The 23,594-nt window shown below is 44.4% G+C and overlaps 1 protein-coding gene and 1 long non-coding RNA gene across 4 annotated transcripts in view; one reads left to right on the top strand and one right to left on the bottom strand.

Moving 5' to 3' along the window:
• Positions 1 to 7,045: 7,045 nt before the first annotated feature.
• On the bottom strand, positions 7,046 to 13,886 carry LOC112677576 (uncharacterized). Of its 2 annotated transcripts, none has more exons than XR_003147080.3 (3): positions 13,749 to 13,886; positions 12,340 to 12,500; positions 7,046 to 7,318 (listed from the first exon to the last, which is right to left on the bottom strand). It is a non-coding gene; the product is annotated as an uncharacterized LOC112677576 (long non-coding RNA). The 2 variants fall into 2 exon arrangements; XR_003147081.3 differs by lacking the exon at positions 13,749 to 13,886 and adding an exon at positions 13,594 to 13,629.
• The window catches only part of PRPF8 (pre-mRNA processing factor 8), a 29,243-nt gene continuing 19,458 nt past the window's right edge, over positions 13,810 to 23,594 (top strand). The window contains exons 1-21 of one of the 2 annotated variants that reach the window (XM_025476156.3): positions 13,810 to 13,835; positions 14,023 to 14,133; positions 14,765 to 14,933; positions 16,048 to 16,212; positions 16,306 to 16,524; positions 16,640 to 16,852; positions 16,979 to 17,104; positions 17,193 to 17,298; positions 18,526 to 18,716; positions 18,847 to 18,966; positions 19,058 to 19,247; positions 19,402 to 19,521; positions 19,632 to 19,766; positions 20,296 to 20,425; positions 21,166 to 21,362; positions 21,490 to 21,696; positions 21,816 to 21,979; positions 22,132 to 22,258; positions 22,378 to 22,570; positions 22,834 to 23,021; positions 23,178 to 23,416. In XM_025476156.3, coding sequence (XP_025331941.1) covers positions 14,034 to 14,133; positions 14,765 to 14,933; positions 16,048 to 16,212; positions 16,306 to 16,524; positions 16,640 to 16,852; positions 16,979 to 17,104; positions 17,193 to 17,298; positions 18,526 to 18,716; positions 18,847 to 18,966; positions 19,058 to 19,247; positions 19,402 to 19,521; positions 19,632 to 19,766; positions 20,296 to 20,425; positions 21,166 to 21,362; positions 21,490 to 21,696; positions 21,816 to 21,979; positions 22,132 to 22,258; positions 22,378 to 22,570; positions 22,834 to 23,021; positions 23,178 to 23,416 — 3,299 coding nt within the window. In that variant the 5' untranslated portion in view covers positions 13,810 to 13,835; positions 14,023 to 14,033. The remainder of the gene's footprint in view (positions 13,836 to 14,022; positions 14,134 to 14,764; positions 14,934 to 16,047; positions 16,213 to 16,305; positions 16,525 to 16,639; positions 16,853 to 16,978; positions 17,105 to 17,192; positions 17,299 to 18,525; positions 18,717 to 18,846; positions 18,967 to 19,057; positions 19,248 to 19,401; positions 19,522 to 19,631; positions 19,767 to 20,295; positions 20,426 to 21,165; positions 21,363 to 21,489; positions 21,697 to 21,815; positions 21,980 to 22,131; positions 22,259 to 22,377; positions 22,571 to 22,833; positions 23,022 to 23,177; positions 23,417 to 23,594) is intronic. The other variant, XM_035721437.2, reaches the window with a different exon arrangement.

Here is a 23,594-nt window from a genome sequence, read left to right as displayed (position 1 = left end):
CTTTGGTTCAGGGCTCTTCCTTCTACACTACATCATCTTTCTTTATAGAAAGGCTAAGGAGTAGAGAAACTTCAAAGTCAAAAGATAGGAACTACCTGACAACTGGTCAATCAAGTCAGATAAATTGCCACTGAAGTGGGATTTCTTTCCTTTTCTTATTCTTTTTTTTTTTTTAAGATTTTTAAAAAGATTTTATTTATTTATTCATGAGAGACACAGAGAGAGTGAGAGAGAGGCAGAGGGAGAAGCAGGCTCCATGCAGGGAGCCCGACATGGGACTCGATCCCAGGTCTCCGGGATCAGGCCCTGGACTGAAGGCAGTGCTAAACCGCTGAGCCACCAGGGATGCCCCTTTTTTTAAGATTATAAAGTCAGGATTTCTAAGTCAGGATGCTTCAGTTTGAAAGCCAGACTTATATTGATTGATTTCGATGCTTTTCAGGAATGCAGAAACTGCAGGACAGAGGTCCATTATCAGCTTTCCCCTAAGAACAAGAATACCACCTAACTCCATGTTGTGAGCATATTCTTTCCCTACCTCTAATCTGGTGGGAAACAAATATTCACTTGCTACATCTTCTGCAGGAGCTGGACACAGTAGTGATTCTCAGACCGAGTGAGCTCTTTCAATGGAAGTAAGGGTGTGAGCTGAATGGCCTTTAGGAATAGAAGAATGGGGGGATCCCTGGGTGGCGCAGTGGTTTGGCGCCTGCCTTTGGCCCAGGGCGCGATCCTGGAGACCCGGGATCGAATCCCACGTCGGGCTCCCGGTGCATGGAGCCTGCTTCTCCCTCTGCCTGTGTCTCTGCCTCTCTCTCTCTGTGTGACTATCATAAAGAAAGAAAGAAAAAAAAAAAAAAGGAATAGAAGAATGGGGGCATCTGGGTGGCTTAGCAGTTGAGGCGTCTTCAGCTCAGGACATGATCCCAGGGTCTGGGGATCAAGTCCCACATGGGCTCTGCAATGTCAGGATCCCTGCAAAGGGCTCCCTGCCTACCACCACCCAACCCCAAAAACACTCTGGGGTAGTATTGGACATTCCAGGGATAATAAGTGATTTCTTGGGCTTAAACTTTGCTCCTCTCATTCTGGCCTCTCTGTGCCCTTGAAAGGACTCATTTGAAAATAATAAATAAATAAATAAATAAATAAATAAATACATACATACATACATACATACTCATTTGGGGGCACCTGAGTGGCACAATGGTTGAGCATCTGCCTTTCCCTCAGGTTGTGATTGAGTCCCGCATCAAACTCTCTGCAGGAAACCTGCTTCTCCCTCTGCCTGTATCTCTGCCTCTCTCTCTCTCTCTCTGTTTCTGTCTCTCATGAATAAGTAAATGAAAGAAAGAAAGAAAAAAGAAAGAAAGAAAGAAAGAAAGAAAGAAAGAAAGAAAGAAAGAAAGAAAAAGAAAAGAAAAGAAAAGAAAAGAAAAGAAAAGAAAAAAGAAAAGAAAAGAAAAGAAAAGAAAAAAGAAAAGAAAAGAAAAGAAAAAGAAAGAAGAAAGGATTCCTTTGCCTCCTTGAACTTCACTAATTGGCATTGCTAATCCTGGGGGCTGAGAACCTGGCACAGTGTTTGCCCTGGATCCCAGGTTGGGGCATGGTTAAGGAAGGACTGAGAAGCCTGAAGAACTGGAAGGCCACAGAGTCCTAGAACAGCACTGCGACTCTGCTGGTTACTTGTTCCCCTCCACAGTTTGTCTGAACATTATCTGCTTCAACCTCCTGCCCTTTCTTCCTTAAGCCCAGCTCTTCCCCAAATCCAAAGGTGGAAACCCTGACAGCAGGCAAGGGTGAGGGGCTGGGGAGATCAGGGGATGGGGGCAGGGAAACAGGGGGCATTGCCTGGGTAGGGGACTTACAACAGCACTTCCTTGACAGACATATATTGAATTTTAGAAATTCATATGAACTTTGCATTCTGCTTCAAAGTCTCTTCCTATGTTTTCATATAAAATACCAGGACCCCCGGATCATGCCCTAAGCAGAAGGCAGATGGCCATCCACTAAGCCACCCAAGTATCCCTTGATTATTTTTTGTCTTTTTTTTTTTTTTTTTGTCCCTTGATTTAAAATTTTTTTTACAGGGGCGCCTAGGTGGCTCAGTTGGTGAAGTGTCAGACTCCTGATTTTGGCTCAGGTCATGATCTCAGGGTCATGAGATCGAGCCCCATATCAGTCTCCATGCTGGGCATGGAGCCTGCTGGAGATTCTCTCTCTTCCTCTTCCTCTACCCTTCCTTCCCCCAACTCTCTTTCACGTGTGTGCATGCACACTCTCTCTCTAAAAAATAAATAAATAAGTCTTTTTTTTTTAAAGATTTTATTTATTTATTCATGAGAGAGAGAGAGAGAGAGAGAAACAGAGACACAGGCAGAGACAGAAGCAGGCTCCATGCAGGGAACCTGATGCAGGACTCCATCCCCGGACTTCAGAATCACGCCGTGGGCCAAAGGCAGGTGCTAAACCGCTGAGCCACCCAGGAATCCCCAATAAATAACTCTTTAAAAAATAAATAAAATAAGTATTTTTTACAAAATGTCAAGTGAGATTGTCAGTTTTACCATCCAGGAAGATGTGCCATTTTATTCTGTAGCTCCAGGGATCCCTGGGTGGCGCAGCGGTTTGGCGCCTGCCTTTGGCCCAGGGCGCGATCCTGGAGACCTTGGATCGAGTCCCACATCGGGCTCTTGGTGCATGGAGCCTGCTTCTCCCTCTGCCTATGTCCCTGCCTCTCTCTCTCTCTGTGACTGTCATAAATAAATAAAAATGTTCAAAAAAAATTTATTCTGTAGCTCCAACTATCACTGGCACACTTCATTTTTCTTTATTTCTCCTTTCAACAAGTATTTATAAAGTATTTATACTGTTGAATAAACAAGCCAAATCCCTGGTTATGGGAAACCTGCAACCAGGATTTTGTCAAGGTGGGAAATTGGAAAAGAAGAGTCATCCAGAGGAAGGAAGCTAGAGGTAAGAAATACAGAAACGGATCATCCAGAACAGAGAAAAACCAGTGATGTATAGAGGATGGGATTGTTGTATTCTGAGTTAGCTTGTCCAGAAGCTAACTCAGGATCTTTCTTCCCAAACCTGCAGCCTTTCTAGGATTCTCCCAGTCTGTGCATAGCACTGCCATCAGCTCACTGTGTAAGTCAGGAATTTAGAATCATCCTCAAGCATATCACCCCACCTCGCACCCCATACTCACATATCTGATTAATCATCCAGTCTCAGTGGATTCCACATCCATTCATTCCTTTCTATCTCTGCTTTCCCACTCTGGTCAAAGTCATCGTCATCTTATTTTATATTTTATTTATTTATTCATGAGAGACACAGAGTGGGGGGGAGGGGGGCAGAGGCACAGGCAGAGGGAGAAGCAGACTCTATGCAGGGAGCCAGACACAGGACTTGATCCCGGGTCTCCAGGATCAGGCCCTGGGCCGGAGGCGGCACTAAACTGCTGAGCCCCACAGGGATCCCATAGTCATTGTCATCTTTAGTTCGGGTGACATGATGATGATTTCATGACTATTCTCTATGTAGCGGCCTGTCTGTGGTTGTTAAAATGCAAACCGGATCATGTCCTTCCCTTGCTTGATACCATCCAGGTGCTCCTCCTTCTTTTTAAGATAAAGGCATGACTCATGATGTGACTTATAGTATTCTGCATGATCTCTCCTTGTCTACTCTCCAGACTCATGGTGCTTTGTGTTTCACTGTTTCACTCTTTCTTTCTCAGGACCTTGCACAGGTAATGGCCAATGCCTAGTAGGCTTCCCATCATCCCCTGCTCTCCTCTTTCTGGCTCCCCTTCTCCTACCCCACACTTTGAATCTTATACACTCTCACTTTTCTTTTTCTTTTCTACATTCTCACTTTTCAGTGCTTATTTCCACTATGTCTTTTCCCAAAGAGATATCCATGACCCTCCCCCCTATAATTAGGTGAAATCTCTGTACTTTTCATTGGAAGCACTTACTTTAAATTTAGTTGAAGAACCATGGGCACATGGGTGACTCAGTGGTTGAGCACCTGCCTTTGGCTCAGGGTGTGATCCCAGGATCCTGGGATGGAGTCCCACATTGGGCTCCCTGCAGGGAGCCTACTTCTCCCTCTGCCTATGTCTCTGCCTCTCTCTGTGTGTCTCTCATGAATAAATAAAATGTTTTTAAAATTTAGAAAAGAACCAATTATGCACATTTGAGGAAAGCCTCTAACATGGTATATATGGTAAAAGAAAAAGAAAAACGGGGAAAACACACAGAAAGCAGAGACTATGCAGGGAGAATAAAACTTCAGGAAAGCTCTTATGGTTTCCCTCAAAGATACCAGGGAATATATTGTAACCATGAAATAAGAACATACTGGGGGAGGGGGGAAGCATTCAGAGAAAACCAAAAATAATACTTTGAAATTAAATGTAGTAATGGAAATGAAAAATTCATAGAAGAGTTAGAAGATAAAGTTGAGCAAATCTTCCATAATTAGGACAGAAAAAGATGAGACCATCACGGGACTAGTCCAGGAGACCCCACATCAAAATAATGGGAAGGGGTGCCTGGCTGGATCAGGCAGTAGAGCATGCTACTTTTGATCTCAGGATTATGAGTTCAAGCCCCATGTTAAGCATAGAGTTTACTTAAAATATAATAATGGGAGTCCCAGAAAGAGAGAACTAAGAAAAAAGAGAAAGAAATTCATTAGTAAAGTAATGAAAGAAGATTCCTCAAAACCAAAGAACATGACTTACAGTCACTATATATTGAAAGATCTGTGGAATTCCAGGACCAGGGAAAGAAACTAGATTTACATCAAGCAACATCAAAAGTAAGTTTCAGGGCATTGAGATTAATGTTTTAGAGAGGAGGGAAAGTTATATACAAACACTGGGAATAAAAATGACTTTGGACTTCTAAATAGCACACTGAAAGCTAAAAGGTAATGGAGGGCAGCCCTGGTGGCGCAGCAGTTCAGTGCCACCTGCAGCCCACGGCGTGAGATCGAGTCCCACGTTAGGCTCTCTGCATGGAGCCTGCTTCTCCCTCTGTGTCTCTGCCTCTCTCTCTCTCTGCATCTCTATGAATAAATAAATAATTTTTTTTAAATAAAAGGTAATGGAGTGATGTCACCAAAAATTTGAAGGAAAATTATTTCAAACTAGAATTTGATACCCAGCCAAACTACCAAGCAAGTGTGAAGGTTTAATTTAATTTAATTTCCATGCACCCTTCTCAGAAAGCTATTAGAGGATACACCAAAAAGAGGGAGTTAAACAAGAATGAGGAACACACAGATGAAGAAAACAGGAGAATCAAGATAAAAGAGAAGAAATGTCTTACCAGAATGATGATGAATGGGGATCCTGGGAAGAGAGCTGTACAATAAGCAAGAAGAGAAGGAAACAGGTACATACTACAGCAGGTCATAAAGCTCTGGAAGATACTTTTTTTATGGGGGGGCGGTAGGTGAAACCGATAGTCTACCTTATATGTCTGCATATTTGAGAAGACATTTAAAGTCTTTTTTTTTTTTTTTTTTTTTTTGAGAAGACATTTAAAGTCTAATGAGGAGCCAGGGCAGTAGTTGCCAAAGAATCTATAGAAAACTGAGCAGATGGGATCCCTGGGTGGCGCAGCGGTTTAGCGCCTGCCTTTGGCCCAGGGCGCGATCCTGGAAACCCGGGATCGAGTCCCACGTCAAGCTCCCGGTGCATGGAGCCTGCTTCTCCCTCTGCCTATCATAAATAAATAAAAATTTATAAAAAAAAGAAAAAAGAAAAAAAAGAAAGAAAACTGAGCAGATGCTTCTGTTAGTTATAGACAAAATGAACTGTTGCTTAAGAAAGGAAATGCAATCATAGTGTACTACATGAATGAGGGGTAAATCTGTGCATATGATTTGTATAATAGACATAATAAAGTTTTTTTGTTTGGTTTTTCAGGTTTTTTGTTGGTTGTGGGTTTTTTTTGTTTGTTTGTTTACATTAAAACCTCATACAGGGGGATCCCTGGGTGGCGCAGCGGGTTGGCGCCTGCCTTTGGCCCAGGGCGTGATCCTGGAGACCGGGGATCGAATCCCACGTCAGGCTCCCGGTGCATGGAGTCTGCTTCTCCCTCTGCCTATGTCTCTGCCTCTCTCTCTCTCTCTGTGTGACTATCATAAAAAAAAAAAAAAAAAAAAACCTCATACAGGGACACCTTGGTGGCTTAGCGGTTGGACAACTGCCTTTGGGTCAGGGTGTGATCCTGGAATCTCCAGATCGAGTCCCGCATCTGGCTCTCTGCATGGAGCCTGCTTCTCTCTCTGCCTCTCTGTGTCTCTCTTGAATAAATAAATACAATCTTTTTTTTTAAACGATTTTATTTATTTACTAGAGACAGAGAGAGAGAGAGAGAGACAGGCAGAGGGAGAAGCAGGCTCCATGCAGGGAGCCTGAGGTGGGACTCGATCCTGGGTCTCCAGGATCACACCTTGGGCTGAAGGTGGCGCTAAACTGCTGAGCCACCCAGGCTGCCCGAAATAAATAAAATCTTAAAAAAATAAACAAAAAACCCTCATATAAATTACTCATTATAGATAACACAAATGGTAGCTGGAGGTGGATGCACTAAACAGGGGACAGGAGAGGTGATAACTTAGGGGGAAGATTCAAGGGAAGTGTAGATTCTCCTCTACACCCTGGATCCTTAGCAAGAGGGAAATGTCTATCCAAGAGGTCAGGCTTGGCACAGTCCTCTGTTCCTGAGGAGTCAGGAAATAAAGGAGTATCTATCTCAGAGGCTGGGTACTCAGTCCAGTACTGCTCCCACAGGAGCTGGGGAGGGAACCTTGGGTTGTGGCTGCTAGAGCCAGATTGCTTGGATTTCAATCCCAGACCTGCCATTTATTAGCTACGTGGACTTGGGCAAGTTACCTGATTTTTCTGTGCCCCAGTATCCTCATCTGCACAATGGAATGACAATGATAGGATTATCATGAGAATTAAATTAATTAACATATGTAATGTGCTTAGAAAAACACCTAACACAGAGTATAAGGGCTAGCTGTTTTTACTGCATGCACAATTACATTAACATTGCTTATTAATCTTGACAAAATTGTTATATAACCAGATTGGGAGAATGGGGTAGTGGAAAAGATATACATATATATGGCAGGTTAGGGAGAGAGTTGGACCTCCATTTTCAAATAACCTCTAAAAGCAAAAGATCCAAAATAGTAATACAGGAGAACCTGTCGGGCTCATTCAGCACAGCATGTGACACTCTCAGGATCCTGAGTTTGAGCCCCATGTTGGTCGTGGAGCCTATTAAAAAAAAAAAAAAAAAGTAGCATTACACACTTATTTAGAGATATAAAAATAAACACCAAAAAGATTAGCTAAAATTGATGAAAGTGGTTTTCTTTGGGGAGGGAAAAAATGAGCAGAGGGAACATAGGCAGCTGTTATTTGTAACAAATTCTATGAGACTATATAACTTTGTAAAAACTGAAACTAAATACATTAACTGTATAACTAGCTATTTAATATCCCCTCTAGAATACAAGCTCCCAGCAGGCATAGCCTTGGTCTGATGGTCTGTCTTCTGTATCCTGCCATGACCCAGAAATCATGACCTGAGCTGAAACCGATGCTCACCTGATTAAGTGACCCAGGCACCCCTCTGCCAGTTCTATGAATCTTTTTTTTTTCTTTTTTTTTTTTAAGATTTTATTTATTCATTCATGAAAGACACACACAGACAGAGAGGCAGAGACACAGGCAGAGGGTGAAGCAGGCTCCATGCAGGGAGCCCAATGTGGAACTCAATCCCAGGACTCGGGGATCACACCCTGAGCCAAAGGTAGATGCTCAACCATGAGCCACCCAGACATCCCCGGTTCTATTATTCTAATCTACCTTCCTCCTTATCTCAATTTCTCTTAACCTTCTTGCTATAGTCCAAATTCTTGTTTTTCTGTTCTGCCTAAATTTTCAAATGAATGGTTGATTCCCATTGCCTCCGTTGTTTAATGAACCTCTTTGGCAACCAGGAAACTTACTGTCCCACTATTTTTCTGAAGCTACTCTCCTCGGTCAGAGAATTCTTTCTTGTCAAGATTGTGTCCTCTCTCAGTCTTCCTCTACTTCTTGGATCATCTAACACAGTAGAGAGCTTCCTTTTCTTAAAGCTCTTCCTTCCTGTGGGCCTCTCCCAACCTTTCCAGCTATTACTTTCCTGGCTTTTTATGGTATCCTCCTGTTCCAGACTGTGTCTCCAGACTTCCTCATCTGTCTGTCATTCTTTTTTTTTTTTTTTTAAGATTTTATTTATTATTTGATGGAGAGGTGGGGTAGAGCACAAGCAGAGGGAGCAACAGGCAGAGAGAGGGAGAAACAGACTCCCTGCTGAGCAACAAGCCCTATCAGGGCTCCATCCCAGGATCCTGTGATCATGACCTGAGCCTAAGGCAGACACTTAACCAACTGAGTCACCCAGGCACCCCTCTGTCATTCTTTTTATGGCTTTAGTGTCAGCTTTGGTCTGTTGATTGAATATTTAGCCTGAGCTCCTAGACTCAACACTTACATACTTCTAGCCAGGGGACTTCTTCATTTATATGGCTCACAGTCACCTCCAAGTTCAGGTTTTTCTTAAGATTTTATTTGAGAGAACACTTGTTGAGGGGGGTGGATAAAGGAAGAGGGAAAAGCAGAATCCCTGCTGAGCAAGACTCAATCCCATGAGCCTGAGATCATGACCTGAGCCAAAGGCAGATGCCCAACCAACTGAGCCACCCAGGCACCTCTCCAAGTCCAGTTTTAAACTCTATAAACAATGAGGAGACTGGTTTGGCTGTAATGAATGGTCCATAATAACAGCAGGTAATATGTTCTGTTCAGATCTGTTCTTGGATTTGTCACTTTGCTACTCAACTGAACTTCATCAGACTAACTCGGACTATATTTGACCAGTTAAGAGACCTTAAGAGAAGTTCTTAACTCTAAGTCTGAAAGTTTCTTCACTTGTAAGTTTTTCCATTTACAAAAATGTTTTCCAGCTTTAAAAGAAAAAGCTTGGAAAACATTGGCAAATAGATCAAATCGCTGGCAAAAAAAAGTCAAAATGCTGCCAAAGCTCTGGAATTCAAGACTAACTACAGCTTAGGCCAAATCTTCCCATCCAACATTATGCTTCTTATCATGACCACAAGAGATGATATAGCAGTATGGTTAAGAACATAGCTCCAGGGGATCCCTGGGTGGCTCAGTGGTTTAGCGCCTGCCTTTGGCCCAGGGCGTGATCCTGGAGTCCTGGGATCGAATCCCGCGTCAGGCTCCCGGCATGGGGCCTGCTTCTCCCTCTGCCTGTGTCTCTGCCTCTCTCTCTCTCTCTCTCTCTATGTCTATCATGAATAAATAAATAAATAAATAAATCTTTGAAAAAAAATGTAAAACTTAAAAAAAAAAAAAAAGAACATAAGCTCCAGGGACACCTAGCTGGCTCAGTTGGTAGAATATATAACTATTAATCTCAGGGTCATGAGTTCAAGCCCCATATGGGGGGGCAGAGTTTGCTAAACAAACAAACAAACAAAAACTGCATAAATTCTAGATCCAGTACCTTATGGTGAGATGAAGTCTCTATTATTCACTCTGTGGGGTAAAGGTCTTGAGCAAGGGGCTTCTTTGACCTTCAGTTTCTTCATCTATAAATAGGGCTAATAACAGCAACTACTATGTTGGATTATTGTGACCATTAAATGAACTAATGTATATAAAGTTGTTAGAACCTGACACATATTTTATGTAATTAACCATGTGACCCAAGGCAGATGACTCAATCATTCTGAGCTTGGCCCTCTTATCAGTAAAATAGGGATATTAACTATCTGTATGGTTGTTTTGAGGATTAAATTAGCTTATTGATTTATTAATTTTTTATTTTGAAATAATTTTAGACTCAGATGAAAATTGCAAAAACGGCACAGAGAGCATAAGGATAAAAGATAGAGGGCAGCCCCGGTGGCCCAGAGGTTTGGCGCCACCTTTGGCCCAGGGTGTGATCCTGGGGCCCCAGGATTGAGTCCCGTCGTGCTCCCTGCGCAGAGCCTGCTTCTCCCTCTGCCTGTGTCTCTGCCTCTCTCTCTCTCTCTCTGTCATGAATAAATAAATAAATCTTAAAAAAAAAAAAGATATATGTCAGTGGAATAAAAAGTGTCAAGAAACAAATGGTCAACTGATTTTTTTTTTTTTTTTTGGTCAACAGATTTTTGACAAAAGGGCCAAAACAATTCAAAGGGGAAAAGTAGTCTTTTTAATAAATGGTGCTAAAACAATAGATGCAAAAGAATGCATTTAGACCCCTGTCTCACACCACACACAAAAACTAACTGAATGCGAATCATAGAACATGCAAGAGCTAAAACTATAAAACTCTTAGAAGAAAACATAGGTGCATGCCTGGGTAGCTCAGCAGTTGAGAGTCTGCCTTCCACTCAGGGTGTGATCCCGGGGTCCTAGGATCAAGTCCTGAGTTGGGCTCCCCACAGAGAACCTGCTTCTCCCTCTCTTTATGTCTCTGCTTCCCTCTCTGTGTCTCTCATGAATAAATAAATCAATCTTAAAAAAACAAAACGAAATATAGGAGTATATTTTTGTGAGTGGAGATTAGAAAATAATTTCTAGGATTTGTCACCAAAATCATAAGCGATAGAAGATTTGGTAGATGGAGCTTTTTATCCAAAATAAAAACCTTTTGTTCTTCAAAGAATACCATCAAGAAAATGAAAAGATAACCCTAAGAATGAAAGAAAAATTTTGCATATCAGGTAAATGACAGGGACTTGTATCTAGGATATAGAACTTCCAGAACTCAATAATAAAAAGATAATCCAATTTTAATATAGGCAAAGGATCTGAATAGACATCTCTCCAAAGAACATTATATATATATGTATATATGTGTATATACATATATGCATATGGATGTGTATGTGTGTGTATTTTGAGGATGAACCTTAAAAGCACACTAAGTAAAAGAAGCCAGTCACAAAATATCACTATTCTATGATACTAATTATAAGAAATATCTAGATCAGGCAAAACTATAGAGTCAGAAAGTAGATTAGTGGTTGCCTAGGGCTGAGGAATAGGAGGAAATGGGCAGTGAATACTAATGGGTACAAGGTTTCTTTTTGTGATGATGAGAATGTTCTGGAACTAAATAGTAATGATAATTGCATGACTCTATAAATATGATAAAAATCATTGGATTGTATAGCTTAAACTGGTGAACTTTATAAAATGCAAATTATATCTCAATAATGCTGTCTAGAAAAAGTACAGGCGCACTTGGCTGACTCAGTCAGTGGAGAGCAGGACTCTTGATTTTGGGGTTGTGAATTTGAGCTCCACTGACTGTAGAGATTACTTAAACATTTATTCATGAGATACACACACAGAGAGAGGCAGAGACACAGGCAGAGGGAGAAGCAGGCTCCATGCAGGAAGCCCAATATGGGACTCAATCCCAGGACTCTGGGATTGCACCCTGAGCCAAAGGCAGACACTCAACCACTGAGCCACCCAGGCATCCTGATATTGGTGCTTTTAACAAAACTATAGACTATGCTAGGATATTACCAGGGTTTATTTTTTATTTTTTTACAGAATATTTATATTTTTGTTTATTTAAATATTTTTTTAATTTATGATAGTCACACACAGAGAGAGAGAGAGAGAGGCAGAGACACAGGCAGAGGGAGAAGCAGGTTCCATGCACCAGGAGCCCGACGTGGGATTCGATCCCAGGTCTCCAGGATCGCGTCCTGGGCCAAAGGCAGGCGCCAAACCACTGCACCACCCAGGGATCCCCTATTACCAGGGTTTAGAACAATACCTAGCACAAGTTCACAGAAGTGAAACTTATACAAATTGAAGAACTTCATGACAATGACGAACATAATAATGATGATGGTGGAATTTCTACTGCTGCCAGGCTGATTGGCTGTTTTCAGAGCATGCCATATTGGTTCTTCTTTCTAAACTCCCAACTCTAGCAGTTCCCACCACCTGGGGTTCCTTTTTCCTTCCACTTTCTTTATCCCTGATGGGATAAATCCTCCACATCCACCCATTTCCATCAAATCTTTACTAATGCTCCTCTCCTTTCTGTGACCTGTGTGAACCTCCACACCAGCCAGCCCTTGCCTGAACTCCCCTTTGCATTTTTCTCTAATTATTTCACTTTTGAGTCCTAAATTCTCAACTAGATTGAGAGGGTGTGTGGGTTATAATTCCTCTGCATCCTCCACAATAAACTGTGTGAATTCAAACAAACTTACCTGTTGACTAAGATTTAAAGTTGTTGGGATGGAATAAGACATAGAAAGTGGAACAAGGATGGCAGGATATCAGCGCAATTCAGGCAGCAAGACATAGGCAGAGCCTCAAAGAAACGAGAAGCATTTATAAGGTGTCCACTATATACTCCATAATGTAATCACTGCCAGAGAGAAGAGGAATGGAGAGGGAGAGGTAAGGACACCGAGCAATTCTGTTCCCTACGGCTTCTTTATTTTTCTAAGTTCATTTTCTATTTTTTAAAAAAGATTTTATTTATTTATTCATGAGACACACACACACAGAGGCAGAGAGAGAAATCAGGCTCCATTCAGGGATCCTGATGTGGGACTCGATTCCGGGTCTCCAGGATCACACCCTGGGCCAAAGGCGGCGCTAAACCGCTGAGCCATCCGAGTTGCCCTAAGTTCATATTCTAACCCTTTGACTTCACAGCCAGGGTTAAATGCCCTACCCCAAATTCTCATCACATTGCATTGTAAGATTTTGGGTTACTTTTTTTTTTTTAAGATTTTATTTATTTAATCATGAAAGACAGAGACAGAGAGAGGCAGAGACACAGGCAGAGGGAGAAGCAGGCTCCATGCAGGGAGTCTGACGAGGGACACGAACCCGGGTCTCCAGGATCACGCCCTGGGCTGAAAGGCAGCGCTAAACAGCTGAGCCACCCGGGCTGCCTAGATTTTGGGTTACTTGACCTCCCCGCCTCTCTATGAGCTCCAGGAGCTTGGCTTTCTCCCCTGCTGCAATTCCAATCCCTAATGCATACTGAACACTCAGTAAATGATGGCTTGATGAATGAATGTATGAACGAAGAAAAGGACTGATGGACTCGGAGCTCGCAGACCTCAAGTCTACATTTGTGAACGTAGACACAGTGTAATGTGCAGATTTTAACAAATTTGTTTTTCAAAAATAGGGTCTTCGGGATCCCTGGGTGGCGCAGTGGTTTAGCGCCTGCCTTTGGCCCAGGGCGCGATCCTGGAGACCCGGGATCGAATCCCATGTCGGGCTCCCGGTGCATGGAGCCTGCTTCTCCCTCTGCCTGTGTCTCTGCCTCTCTCTCTCTCTCTGTGACTATCATAAATAAATAAATTAAAAAAAATTTTGAAAAAAAAAAAAAAAAATAGGGTCTTTGCCTGATAGGACATCAGTTGCTGACTGGAAGGCGAGGTCCCTTTACTCCAGGTCTCTAAGGCAGCCTGAAAAAAGCGGGAGGCGGGGCTAGCGCCTACCGGACTCCACCCTCTTGCGTTCTAAGCTTTCCGCCTATGGACCCGCCCCCTCTGGCCCCGTCGGCGCTTGTACACGTATTCTAATTGGTGAGCTCTCTAATCCGTCTGAGCACACGGGCGCCTATTGGGTCAACTGCTGAACAAGAGTTGCGTACTTCCCGGCGTTGGGAACGCGCGACAGACGTAGGAGTGCCGCCATTGCGCTGCGAAGAAAGCGGCCGTCTGTGTGAGGGCCTGTGGGGGTGCGTGGTGGGCTTCAAGGGCTGGGCCGCGGGAGGCGTGTGGGGTCGGGCTGGACGGCCGGGACGTCGGGATGGGCCGGACTGGACGTACTCTGAGCACAGCGGGACTGCAGACCGCGGTGTCGGCGCGTTCCTGCTGGGCTCGAGCGCCGCTTCTCGTTACATTTTTTCTTTCTCTGTCCCCCAGACTCTCCGGGAATGGCTGGAGTATTTCCTTACCGAGGGCCGGGTAACCCGGTGCCCGGCCCTCTAGCCCCATTGCCGGACTACATGTCGGAGGAGAAGCTGCAAGAGAAAGGTGAAGAACGCGTGCGGGAGGGCGCCTGTGGGCCCGGCGGCTTAGGGCGGCTGTGCGCGTGCGCGCAGCGGGTTTGCCTCCTTAACTCGTTTTGGCAAGTGTCAGAGCATTAGGTGTCAACTCACCTTTGGCTCCTTTTGTCATCTAATTAAGTGTGCAGAGGTGTCTGTTATTTGCAGGCAGTGAAAAAAAAAACCAAAACAAAACTTAAGAATCTGTAAAAAAAAAAAAAGTCAGACAATCATAAATGTGATAAAGGAAAATAAAGCACAGTGAGATAAGAGACTTGGCAAAGAGTGCTCCTGTTCTACGCCCACCCCTAACTCCTATATCCTGACAGGGGCTTACCCTGTGGCAAGACATGGGACTGATTCAACTAAGAGTGTGCAGTTATTTAAACTGAGGTGTCGGGATCCCTGGGTGGCGCAGCGGTTTGGCGCCTGCCTTTGGCCCAGGGCACGATCCTGGAGACCCGGGATCGAATCCCACGTCTGCCTCCCGGTGCATGGAGGCTGCTTGTCCCTCTGCTTATGTCTCTGCCTCTTTCTCTCTCTCTCTCTGTGACCATCATAAATAAAAAATAAAAATAAATAAATAAAAAATAAATAAATAAACTGAGGTGTCTTTGTAGCCCGAAAATGGCAGCAATTACAGGCCAAGCGCTATGCAGAAAAGCGAAAGTTTGGATTTGTGGATGCTCAGAAAGAAGACATGCCCCCAGAACACGTTAGGAAGATCATTCGAGACCATGGAGACATGACCAACAGGAAGTTTCGCCATGACAAAAGGGTTTACTTGGGGTAAGGAACCTCTTGGAATTCTTTCATTCCCAACTTTGGTCCCTCTTCCTTATCCTTGTCCCATAGGTTGCAGTCCTGGATAGCTGCTCTGTCATTTTGGGACAGGAATCCTCTATGACACCCCATCTCGGTGGTTATAAAAAAAGAGAGAGAGAGGAAAAAAAACTAGGATTCTGTGATAACTTTCAGATCTTTAGTTATTCTCTTGATTGCCCTGAGTTTTTTTCTTGACCTGACATTAATTTGTCCTGTTGGAGCTATAAGATGCCCGTCTTTGAATGGGTTGAAACCCATAATAGGACACTACATTCTTGTTGCCTTTAACTTAGCAGTGACTAGTCCTGAGGTTCAGGATATTTAATTCGTGAGGCTTCTATGCTCTTTTCTGTGGCCCCAAGCTGAGTGAATACATGTATAAGTGCCTTAGTAAATCTCTTTTCCATTTGGACAGGAAAACGTTAGCCACTTAATAAACTGTTGTAATATTGTCGTTAAGAAGAAAAACAAAGGGACACCTGAGTGGCTCAGTTGGGCGTCTGCCTTCGGCTCAGGTCATGATTCCGGGGTCCTGGGATGGAACCCCACATTGGGCTTCCGGCTCAGCGGGGGGCCTGCTTGTGCTGTCTCTCATGTTCTATCTCAAATAAATCTTTAAAAAAGGAGCCATAGATGTTTGTTTATAAAAAATATTATTTTGAAAGCTGTGGTAGGTGCTAGGGATATAGCAATGAATAGGCAGTAATGGCCTTTCTGGATCTTACAGTCTAGTGGCCTGACAGATGTGGGAAAGATGGGTATAATGATGAGTATTTTATGATGAATATTTCATTATTACTTATAGGAAGATAGTATAGAATGTGTAATAGCTCAAAAGCTGTCTTTAGAGGGACAGTTGTTGATACAGAGGGACAGAAACCCAATATTGGAACTGTGCAGTTTAAGAGGAAGACTGGCACAATTGCAGAGGGAGAGACAGGATTCCTGTATGCTAAGTTTGGACTGTAAGGCAGACTTTTCTGTGGAATGTGGTACTATGACACCATGTGGCTTCTCTGCATGGCACAGGTAACAACAGCTTTGTCATTTATAATCTTCTCTCTCCCTAATGTTGCAGTGCCCTGAAATACATGCCCCATGCAGTCCTCAAACTGCTGGAGAACATGCCTATGCCTTGGGAGCAGATTCGGGATGTACCTGTGCTGTACCACATCACTGGAGCCATTTCTTTTGTCAATGAGATTCCCTGGGTCATTGAGCCTGTCTACATCTCCCAGTGGGGGTGAGAAGGGCTAGAATATGGTTGTTGTTGATGGTGGGGGGGCTGGTTGGGGGCAGCGGGTAGAAACCATAGTGTGAAATTGCTGGCTTTTAGGTCAATGTGGATTATGATGCGTCGAGAAAAAAGAGACAGAAGGCATTTCAAGAGGATGCGTTTCCCCCCTTTTGATGATGAGGAGCCACCTTTGGACTATGCTGACAATATCTTGGATGTTGAACCACTGGAGGCCATTCAGCTAGAGCTGGACCCTGAAGAGGATGCTCCTGTGTTGGACTGGTTTTATGACCACCAGCCATTGAGGGATAGTCGGAAGTGAGTGATGGTTGGAGTTATCACTCCTGTGAAAGTTTTGGAAGGCCAGGAGTCCTGGGTGAGCAATAGACAGAATGGCTTGGCTACCTGACATAGGCCTGTCTTTTTTCCCTAGGTACGTGAATGGTTCCACTTACCAGCGCTGGCAGTTCACACTGCCCATGATGTCCACTCTATACCGCTTGGCCAATCAGCTCCTGACAGACTTGGTAGATGATAACTACTTCTATCTCTTTGATCTGAAAGCCTTCTTCACGTCCAAGGCACTCAATATGGCCATTCCTGGAGGCCCCAAATTTGAACCTCTTGTTCGAGACATCAACCTCCAGTAAGTTGGAGATACTAGGGATTATAGGCACCTCGGATTGAGTAAAATCTAATCTTGATCCTTGAGATGCCATTGTAGTTTCCAAACTCCCCAACTAGTCTGCTCATCCTTGATAATGTACCCTAGGGATGAAGACTGGAATGAATTCAACGATATTAACAAGATCATCATCCGGCAGCCTATCCGCACTGAATACAAGATTGCTTTTCCCTATCTGTACAACAACCTTCCACACCATGTCCACCTTACCTGGTGAGAGCTAGAGCAAAGGGGGAGAGGGGGGAGAGGATATTGGGCCAGGGCAGGAGAACCTGAGTTTATTACTCTTCCTTTATTTTAGGTACCACACTCCTAATGTTGTGTTCATCAAAACTGAGGATCCTGATCTCCCAGCTTTCTACTTTGATCCTTTGATCAACCCAATTTCTCACAGGCACTCTGTCAAGGTAAGACCTTAGTTCTTTTTTCTTTTTTTTTAAGATTTTATTTATTCATGAGAGAGAGAGAGAGAGAGAGAGAGAGAGGCAGAAACACAGGCAGAGGGAGAAGCAGGCTTCATGCAGGGAGCCTGATATGGGACTCCATCCCAGGTCTCCAGGTTCAGGCCCTGGGCTGAAGACGGCGCTAAACCACTGAGTCACCCGGGCTACCAAGATCTTAGTTCTTTGAAGAGAAATTTGCTGACTGTAGCTGAAGTGTTACTAAATAAAAATTGAACTACCTATTTAGTGTTCCCTTTGAGCTTTGATATGTCAGTAAAGTGCTTGGTTTAAACTAAGTTATTTGTATAATCTGGGTTTTTGTGATTGGGACTTTCCATATAGTAATTTCAGGGCTGTTTGCATTATGAATTTTTTCCAATCCTTTTATTAGATATATTTATTAGTTCACATACCGTACAACTCACCCATTTAAAGTTTATAATTCAGTGGTATTTAGTTTATTCACAGAGTAGTTTAGCTATATCCACAGACAATTTTCCAACCTTTTCATCATCCCAGAAATTCCCATACCATTAGCAGTCGCTGTTTCCCTCCCCTAGTCAACTCCTAGTCTTTCTGTAGATTTGCCTCTTCTGGAGGTTTCATATAAATGGGATCTTTCAGTATGTGGTCTTTTGTGATTGGCCTTTTTTTTTTTTTTATTTATTTTTATTTTTTTTTTTTGGCCTTTTTTTTTTTTTTAAGAGTTTATTTATTTATTCATGAGAGACAGAAAGGCAGAGACATGGGCAGAGATCTAGGCAGGCTCCCCACGGGAACCTGATATAGGACTCGATCCCAGCACTCTGGGATCACGCCCAGAGCCAAAAGCAGACACATCCCTCTGATTGGTTTGAAATAATGTTTTTGATGTTTACCCATGTTCTATAGTGTTCTTAACAGACCTCCCTACTCTAGCTTAGTTTTTGTGTTTACTTAACATATTGGGGCTCCTTTGGGAGGCCTTTGGTGGTGAGCCCGTTAGGGTGTGATGCTTGCTTTCTGCTTGGCCCTAGCTTGTTCTCTACTCCCTTGGCCCTTTTTGCCCTGGCCCTTTAGGGCTTCTCTTGTCTGGCAGCCCAGTTTCCATGGTAGATGGCACCACTGTGCTCAGCCCCAGATAATTTCCCTCTCATCCCAGTTCTCTGTTCAGTTCAGTGGGAGCTGAACCCTTGGGGGTTGTTCTTTCAGAGCCAGGAACCATTACCTGATGATGACGAGGAGTTTGAACTCCCAGAGTTTGTGGAGCCCTTCCTGAAGGACACACCCCTTTACACAGACAATACAGCCAATGGCATTGCCCTGCTCTGGGCCCCAAGGCCCTTCAACCTACGCTCTGGTCGTACCCGCCGGGCCCTGGACATCCCCCTTGTCAAGAACTGGTAAGACTAATACCTGGGGAGATGATAGTAGATGTATAGGAGAAAAGAATTCCAACTGGGTTGACATTCAGTCTTTACCAGAGGGATTAGAAGGAGAAATGGGCTAGCTCTGGTTGGCTAATTTTCTCAGGTATCGGGAGCATTGTCCTGCTGGGCAACCTGTGAAAGTGAGGGTCTCCTACCAGAAACTTCTTAAGTACTATGTGCTGAATGCCCTGAAGCACCGGCCCCCTAAAGCCCAAAAGAAGAGGTAAGGTGCCTGAGGGTCATTGCTCAGACTTCTTTTGTTCCAAATTTAACCAAGAAGCTAATTCTTACTTTTCCACTTATTCCCACCCCAGGTACCTGTTTCGTTCCTTCAAAGCTACCAAATTCTTTCAGTCCACAAAGCTGGACTGGGTAGAGGTGGGGCTTCAGGTTTGCCGCCAGGGCTACAACATGCTCAACCTTCTTATTCACCGAAAAAACCTCAACTATCTGCATCTGGATTATAACTTCAATCTTAAGCCTGTCAAGACCCTCACTACCAAGGTGTCTGCATTGTACTTTAAGGGTCTTCTGGGCTTGAGGGATGGACTGGTTTTGCTCTGTCCTCTGAGGAAGGCATACATCCAGTTGGGACCATTACTGATCAATGTTTGTTTGTTTGTTTGTTTGTTTTTTCTATTCTTGGCACCTTCTCCAGGAAAGAAAGAAATCTCGTTTTGGAAATGCTTTCCATCTGTGTCGAGAAGTTCTGCGTTTAACCAAGTTGGTGGTGGACAGTCATGTGCAGTATCGCTTGGGCAATGTGGATGCCTTCCAGGTGAGGCCAAGTATCCCTGATCCCTGCCCTAGGTAGGGAAGCTGAATGAAGCCTAAGCTGATCATGGAGCTGGCTCTAGCTTAAAGCCTGATGGAGTCATTGTGTTGCAGCTGGCAGATGGGTTGCAGTATATCTTTGCCCATGTGGGGCAACTGACGGGCATGTACCGGTACAAATACAAGCTGATGCGGCAGATTCGCATGTGCAAGGACCTGAAGCATCTCATCTATTACCGCTTCAATACGGTTGGACCCTGCCCTCATACTCTCACTTTCTTCATCCAGTTTGTTCATTTGTTCATTCTTTCTTTCATTCATTCATTCATTCATTCATTCATTCATTCATTCATTGTGTTTGGAAGGCAGAGGGAGAGAAAAAGAATCTTAACTAGGTCCACACTGAGTGTGAGGCCTGATATGGGGCTCAATCTCATGACCCCGAGTCTCAGATCCATTTTAATTTTTATGTCTAGTCAGCGTTCCTTCCGGGGACCAATTTAGAGAAAGGTTCTGAGCGTTTCATTACTTGCCCTCACCTTATTAATTGTAACACTTTCCATTGAAGCCTGCCTTTAAATAGAGAATCCCAGTTACTGGTTTCTGTGTTAGAATTTCTCATTTATTCCATTTTTGATGTTGAGGTCCCAGAGTTTTGCCTCTTTGCCCCTCTGTTGCCTGAGATGTGTTCCTCTTGACCCCATCTGTGTGTGCAGTTTTTTCTTGCTCTCTAAATCAATTGCTAACCTAAGTTCTTTATTACTGCTTGGGACCACAGGGCCCTGTAGGAAAGGGCCCTGGCTGTGGCTTCTGGGCTGCTGGCTGGCGAGTCTGGCTGTTTTTCATGCGTGGCATCACCCCTTTGCTGGAGCGGTGGCTGGGCAACCTCCTGGCCCGACAGTTTGAAGGTGAGTGGTTTTCTCTGTGTCCAGTTTGTTTTATCACTTCACAGGTAGATCTTACGTTCCCATTCTATCCCTTCCTGCTGGATTGCCTGTAGGTCCCATTCTCTAGTGATTCTGACCTACTGTTGTGTTTCTTGGTTTCTCTTTGGGGCCTTGAAGCTATCTTGCATTTGAAGGATGGAAATTTCTCAGAAGCGTAGTTGTGAATGTCTGAAATAGTTTGTCATTTTTGCATGTGCTAGGCATATGGACACTTTTTTTTTAATTTTTAAGACTTCATTAATTTATTCATGAGAGACAGAGAGAGGCAGAGACACAGGCAGAGGGAGAAGCAGGCTCCGTGTAGGGAGCCTGATGTGGGACTCGATCCTGGGTCTCCAGGATCACACCCTGGGCTGAAGGCAGGTGCTAAACCGCTGAGCCACCCAGGGATCCCCTGGACACTATTTATGCTTGTTGATTTCAGTGTAACCATGATTAATAGGAAGCATGGTAGTAGAGGCTTACTGAAAGCCATGAATCTTGCTTTTAATCAGTTTCATTTTGGGCAGCCCCAGTGGCGCAGCGGCTTAGCGTCGCCTGCAGCCCGGGGTGTGATCCTGGAGACCCGGGATCGAGTCCCACGTCAGGCTCCCTGCGTGGAGCCTGCTTCTCTCTCTGCCTGTGTCTCTGCCTTTCTCTCTTTCTCTGTCTCTCTGAATAAATAAATTTTAAAAACTCTTATAAAAAAATTTCATTTCTAGGCCGACACTCCAAGGGGGTGGCAAAGACTGTAACAAAGCAGCGAGTGGAATCGCATTTTGACCTGGAGCTTCGGGCAGCTGTGATGCATGACATTCTGGACATGATGCCTGAGGGAATCAAACAGAACAAGGCCCGGACGATCCTGCAGCACCTCAGTGAAGCCTGGCGCTGCTGGAAGGCCAATATTCCCTGGAAGGTAGGTGTTGCCCCACTCCAAGAAGGCATGGACATCATCTCTCTGGGGTTAGGATTATCACTCCTGGACTCCCTTTGGGAGCTGTGTGACTGCTATCACATTCTCATTGTGCCTTTTGTACTTGCAGGTACCTGGGCTGCCAACACCCATAGAGAATATGATCCTTCGATATGTGAAGGCCAAGGCTGATTGGTGGACCAACACTGCCCACTATAACCGAGAACGAATCCGCCGTGGAGCCACTGTGGACAAGACTGTTTGCAAAAAGAACCTGGGGCGCCTCACTCGGCTCTATCTCAAGGCAGAACAGGAGCGACAGCACAACTACCTGAAGGTCGTGCAGCTTAGGCTGGGCTAGGCATGGGGAGTGGGCAGAGGGAAGATTGCAGAGTTGGACTATGTCTTATTCTGTAGGGATTAGGCTACAGTGGTTGATTATCATGTCTTTTGCAGGATGGGCCATACATCACAGCAGAGGAAGCGGTGGCAGTGTATACCACCACTGTGCATTGGTTGGAGAGCCGGAGGTTTTCACCCATCCCATTTCCCCCACTCTCCTACAAGCATGACACCAAATTGCTCATCTTGGCCTTGGAGCGGCTCAAGGAAGCTTACAGGTGAGGAGTACAGTAGGAGGATTCCCTTGGGAAGGTGAAAGTAGGAAGACAGCATCACAGTTAGTGTCCAAAGGAAGAAGGTTTAGCCTTAGGCCTTTCTGGGTTTGGCTTCCTCTTGGTTTTCCCATTCATCTTTCCTGTTTCTTTGTCAGTGTGAAGTCTCGGTTAAACCAGTCTCAGAGGGAAGAGCTAGGTCTGATCGAGCAAGCCTATGACAATCCCCATGAGGCACTGTCACGCATCAAGCGTCACCTCCTCACACAGAGAGCCTTTAAAGAAGTGAGTAAAATGCTCCCCCCTCCCCCTAGTTTTCTGTTGGCTGTGCTATTCACGTATGGCACCAGGTAGCAGGTTGCTTCAGGTATTGGTGGATCTGAGTAAGTTTCCCTGTCCCACAGGTGGGCATTGAGTTCATGGATCTTTATAGCCACCTGGTGCCAGTATATGATGTAGAGCCACTGGAGAAGATCACTGATGCCTACCTGGACCAGTACCTTTGGTATGAAGCTGACAAGCGCCGCCTTTTCCCACCCTGGATCAAGCCTGCCGACACAGAACCACCTCCTCTGCTTGTTTACAAGTGGTGCCAAGGTAAAGTTTTTCTTGCTTTGCCCTTTGGAACTGAGGTGAATTGGGTTGATTTAATTCTACATCGAAATTCTCATCCAGGTAGTATAATTAGCTTACTCTTGTTGCATAGTGCCAAGGAAATAATGTTGATGTTAAACTGAGCAAAGCTGACACTCCTAGCAGTCCTGATGAATGAGTGGAATATTAGTGGGATGAGGTTGTGGACTGCAGGTACTAGCCTTGGAAGGGAATTTCTAACCTGGAGATCTCTCTTGCCTACTCAGGCATCAATAATCTGCAAGATGTGTGGGAGACAAGTGAGGGCGAGTGCAATGTCATGCTGGAATCACGCTTTGAGAAGATGTATGAAAAGATTGACTTGACCCTGCTTAATAGGCTGCTGCGACTCATTGTAGACCACAACATAGCTGACTACATGACAGCCAAGAACAATGTCGTCATCAACTATAAGGTGTGTCTTGGAGGCAAGGTATCAAGGAATTGGAGGGGCTGTGTCTGGGTGAGGAAGGATTTGCCGAAAGGAAGACCAAACAGGATGGGCCCCAGAGAGGCCTGGGACATGGCTATGAGTTAAGAATTATTCAGAGTTCTCAATTTTTCATTCTAGGACATGAACCATACAAATTCCTACGGGATCATTAGAGGCCTGCAATTTGCCTCATTCATTGTGCAGTACTATGGTTTGGTGATGGATTTGCTGGTGTTGGGACTGCACCGGGCCAGTGAGATGGCTGGGCCCCCTCAGATGCCAAATGACTTTCTCAGTTTCCAGGACATAGCCACTGAGGCTGCCCACCCCATCCGTCTCTTCTGCAGATACATCGATCGCATCCATATTTTTTTCAGGTGAGGGCTTGCCTGGATTCTTATCCTGGCAGGGCGTTGAGGCATGTCCCCAGCCTCTGGACTCAGCTATCGTACGTTAGTTGACTTGTTGCTGGCTTGGGCTCTAAAACCGAAAGAAGGTCCTAGGAGTAGGGTGGGAGTTGGAGGTGGGCTTTATCTATGGAGTTGTAGGTCTTGT

This window comes from Canis lupus, chromosome 9 (assembly GCF_003254725.2).
Source record: "Canis lupus dingo isolate Sandy chromosome 9, ASM325472v2, whole genome shotgun sequence".
Lineage (NCBI taxonomy): Eukaryota > Metazoa > Chordata > Mammalia > Carnivora > Canidae > Canis > Canis lupus.
Note: the sequence above shows the minus strand (reverse complement) of the source record. Positions and strands in the feature narration are given on the sequence as shown.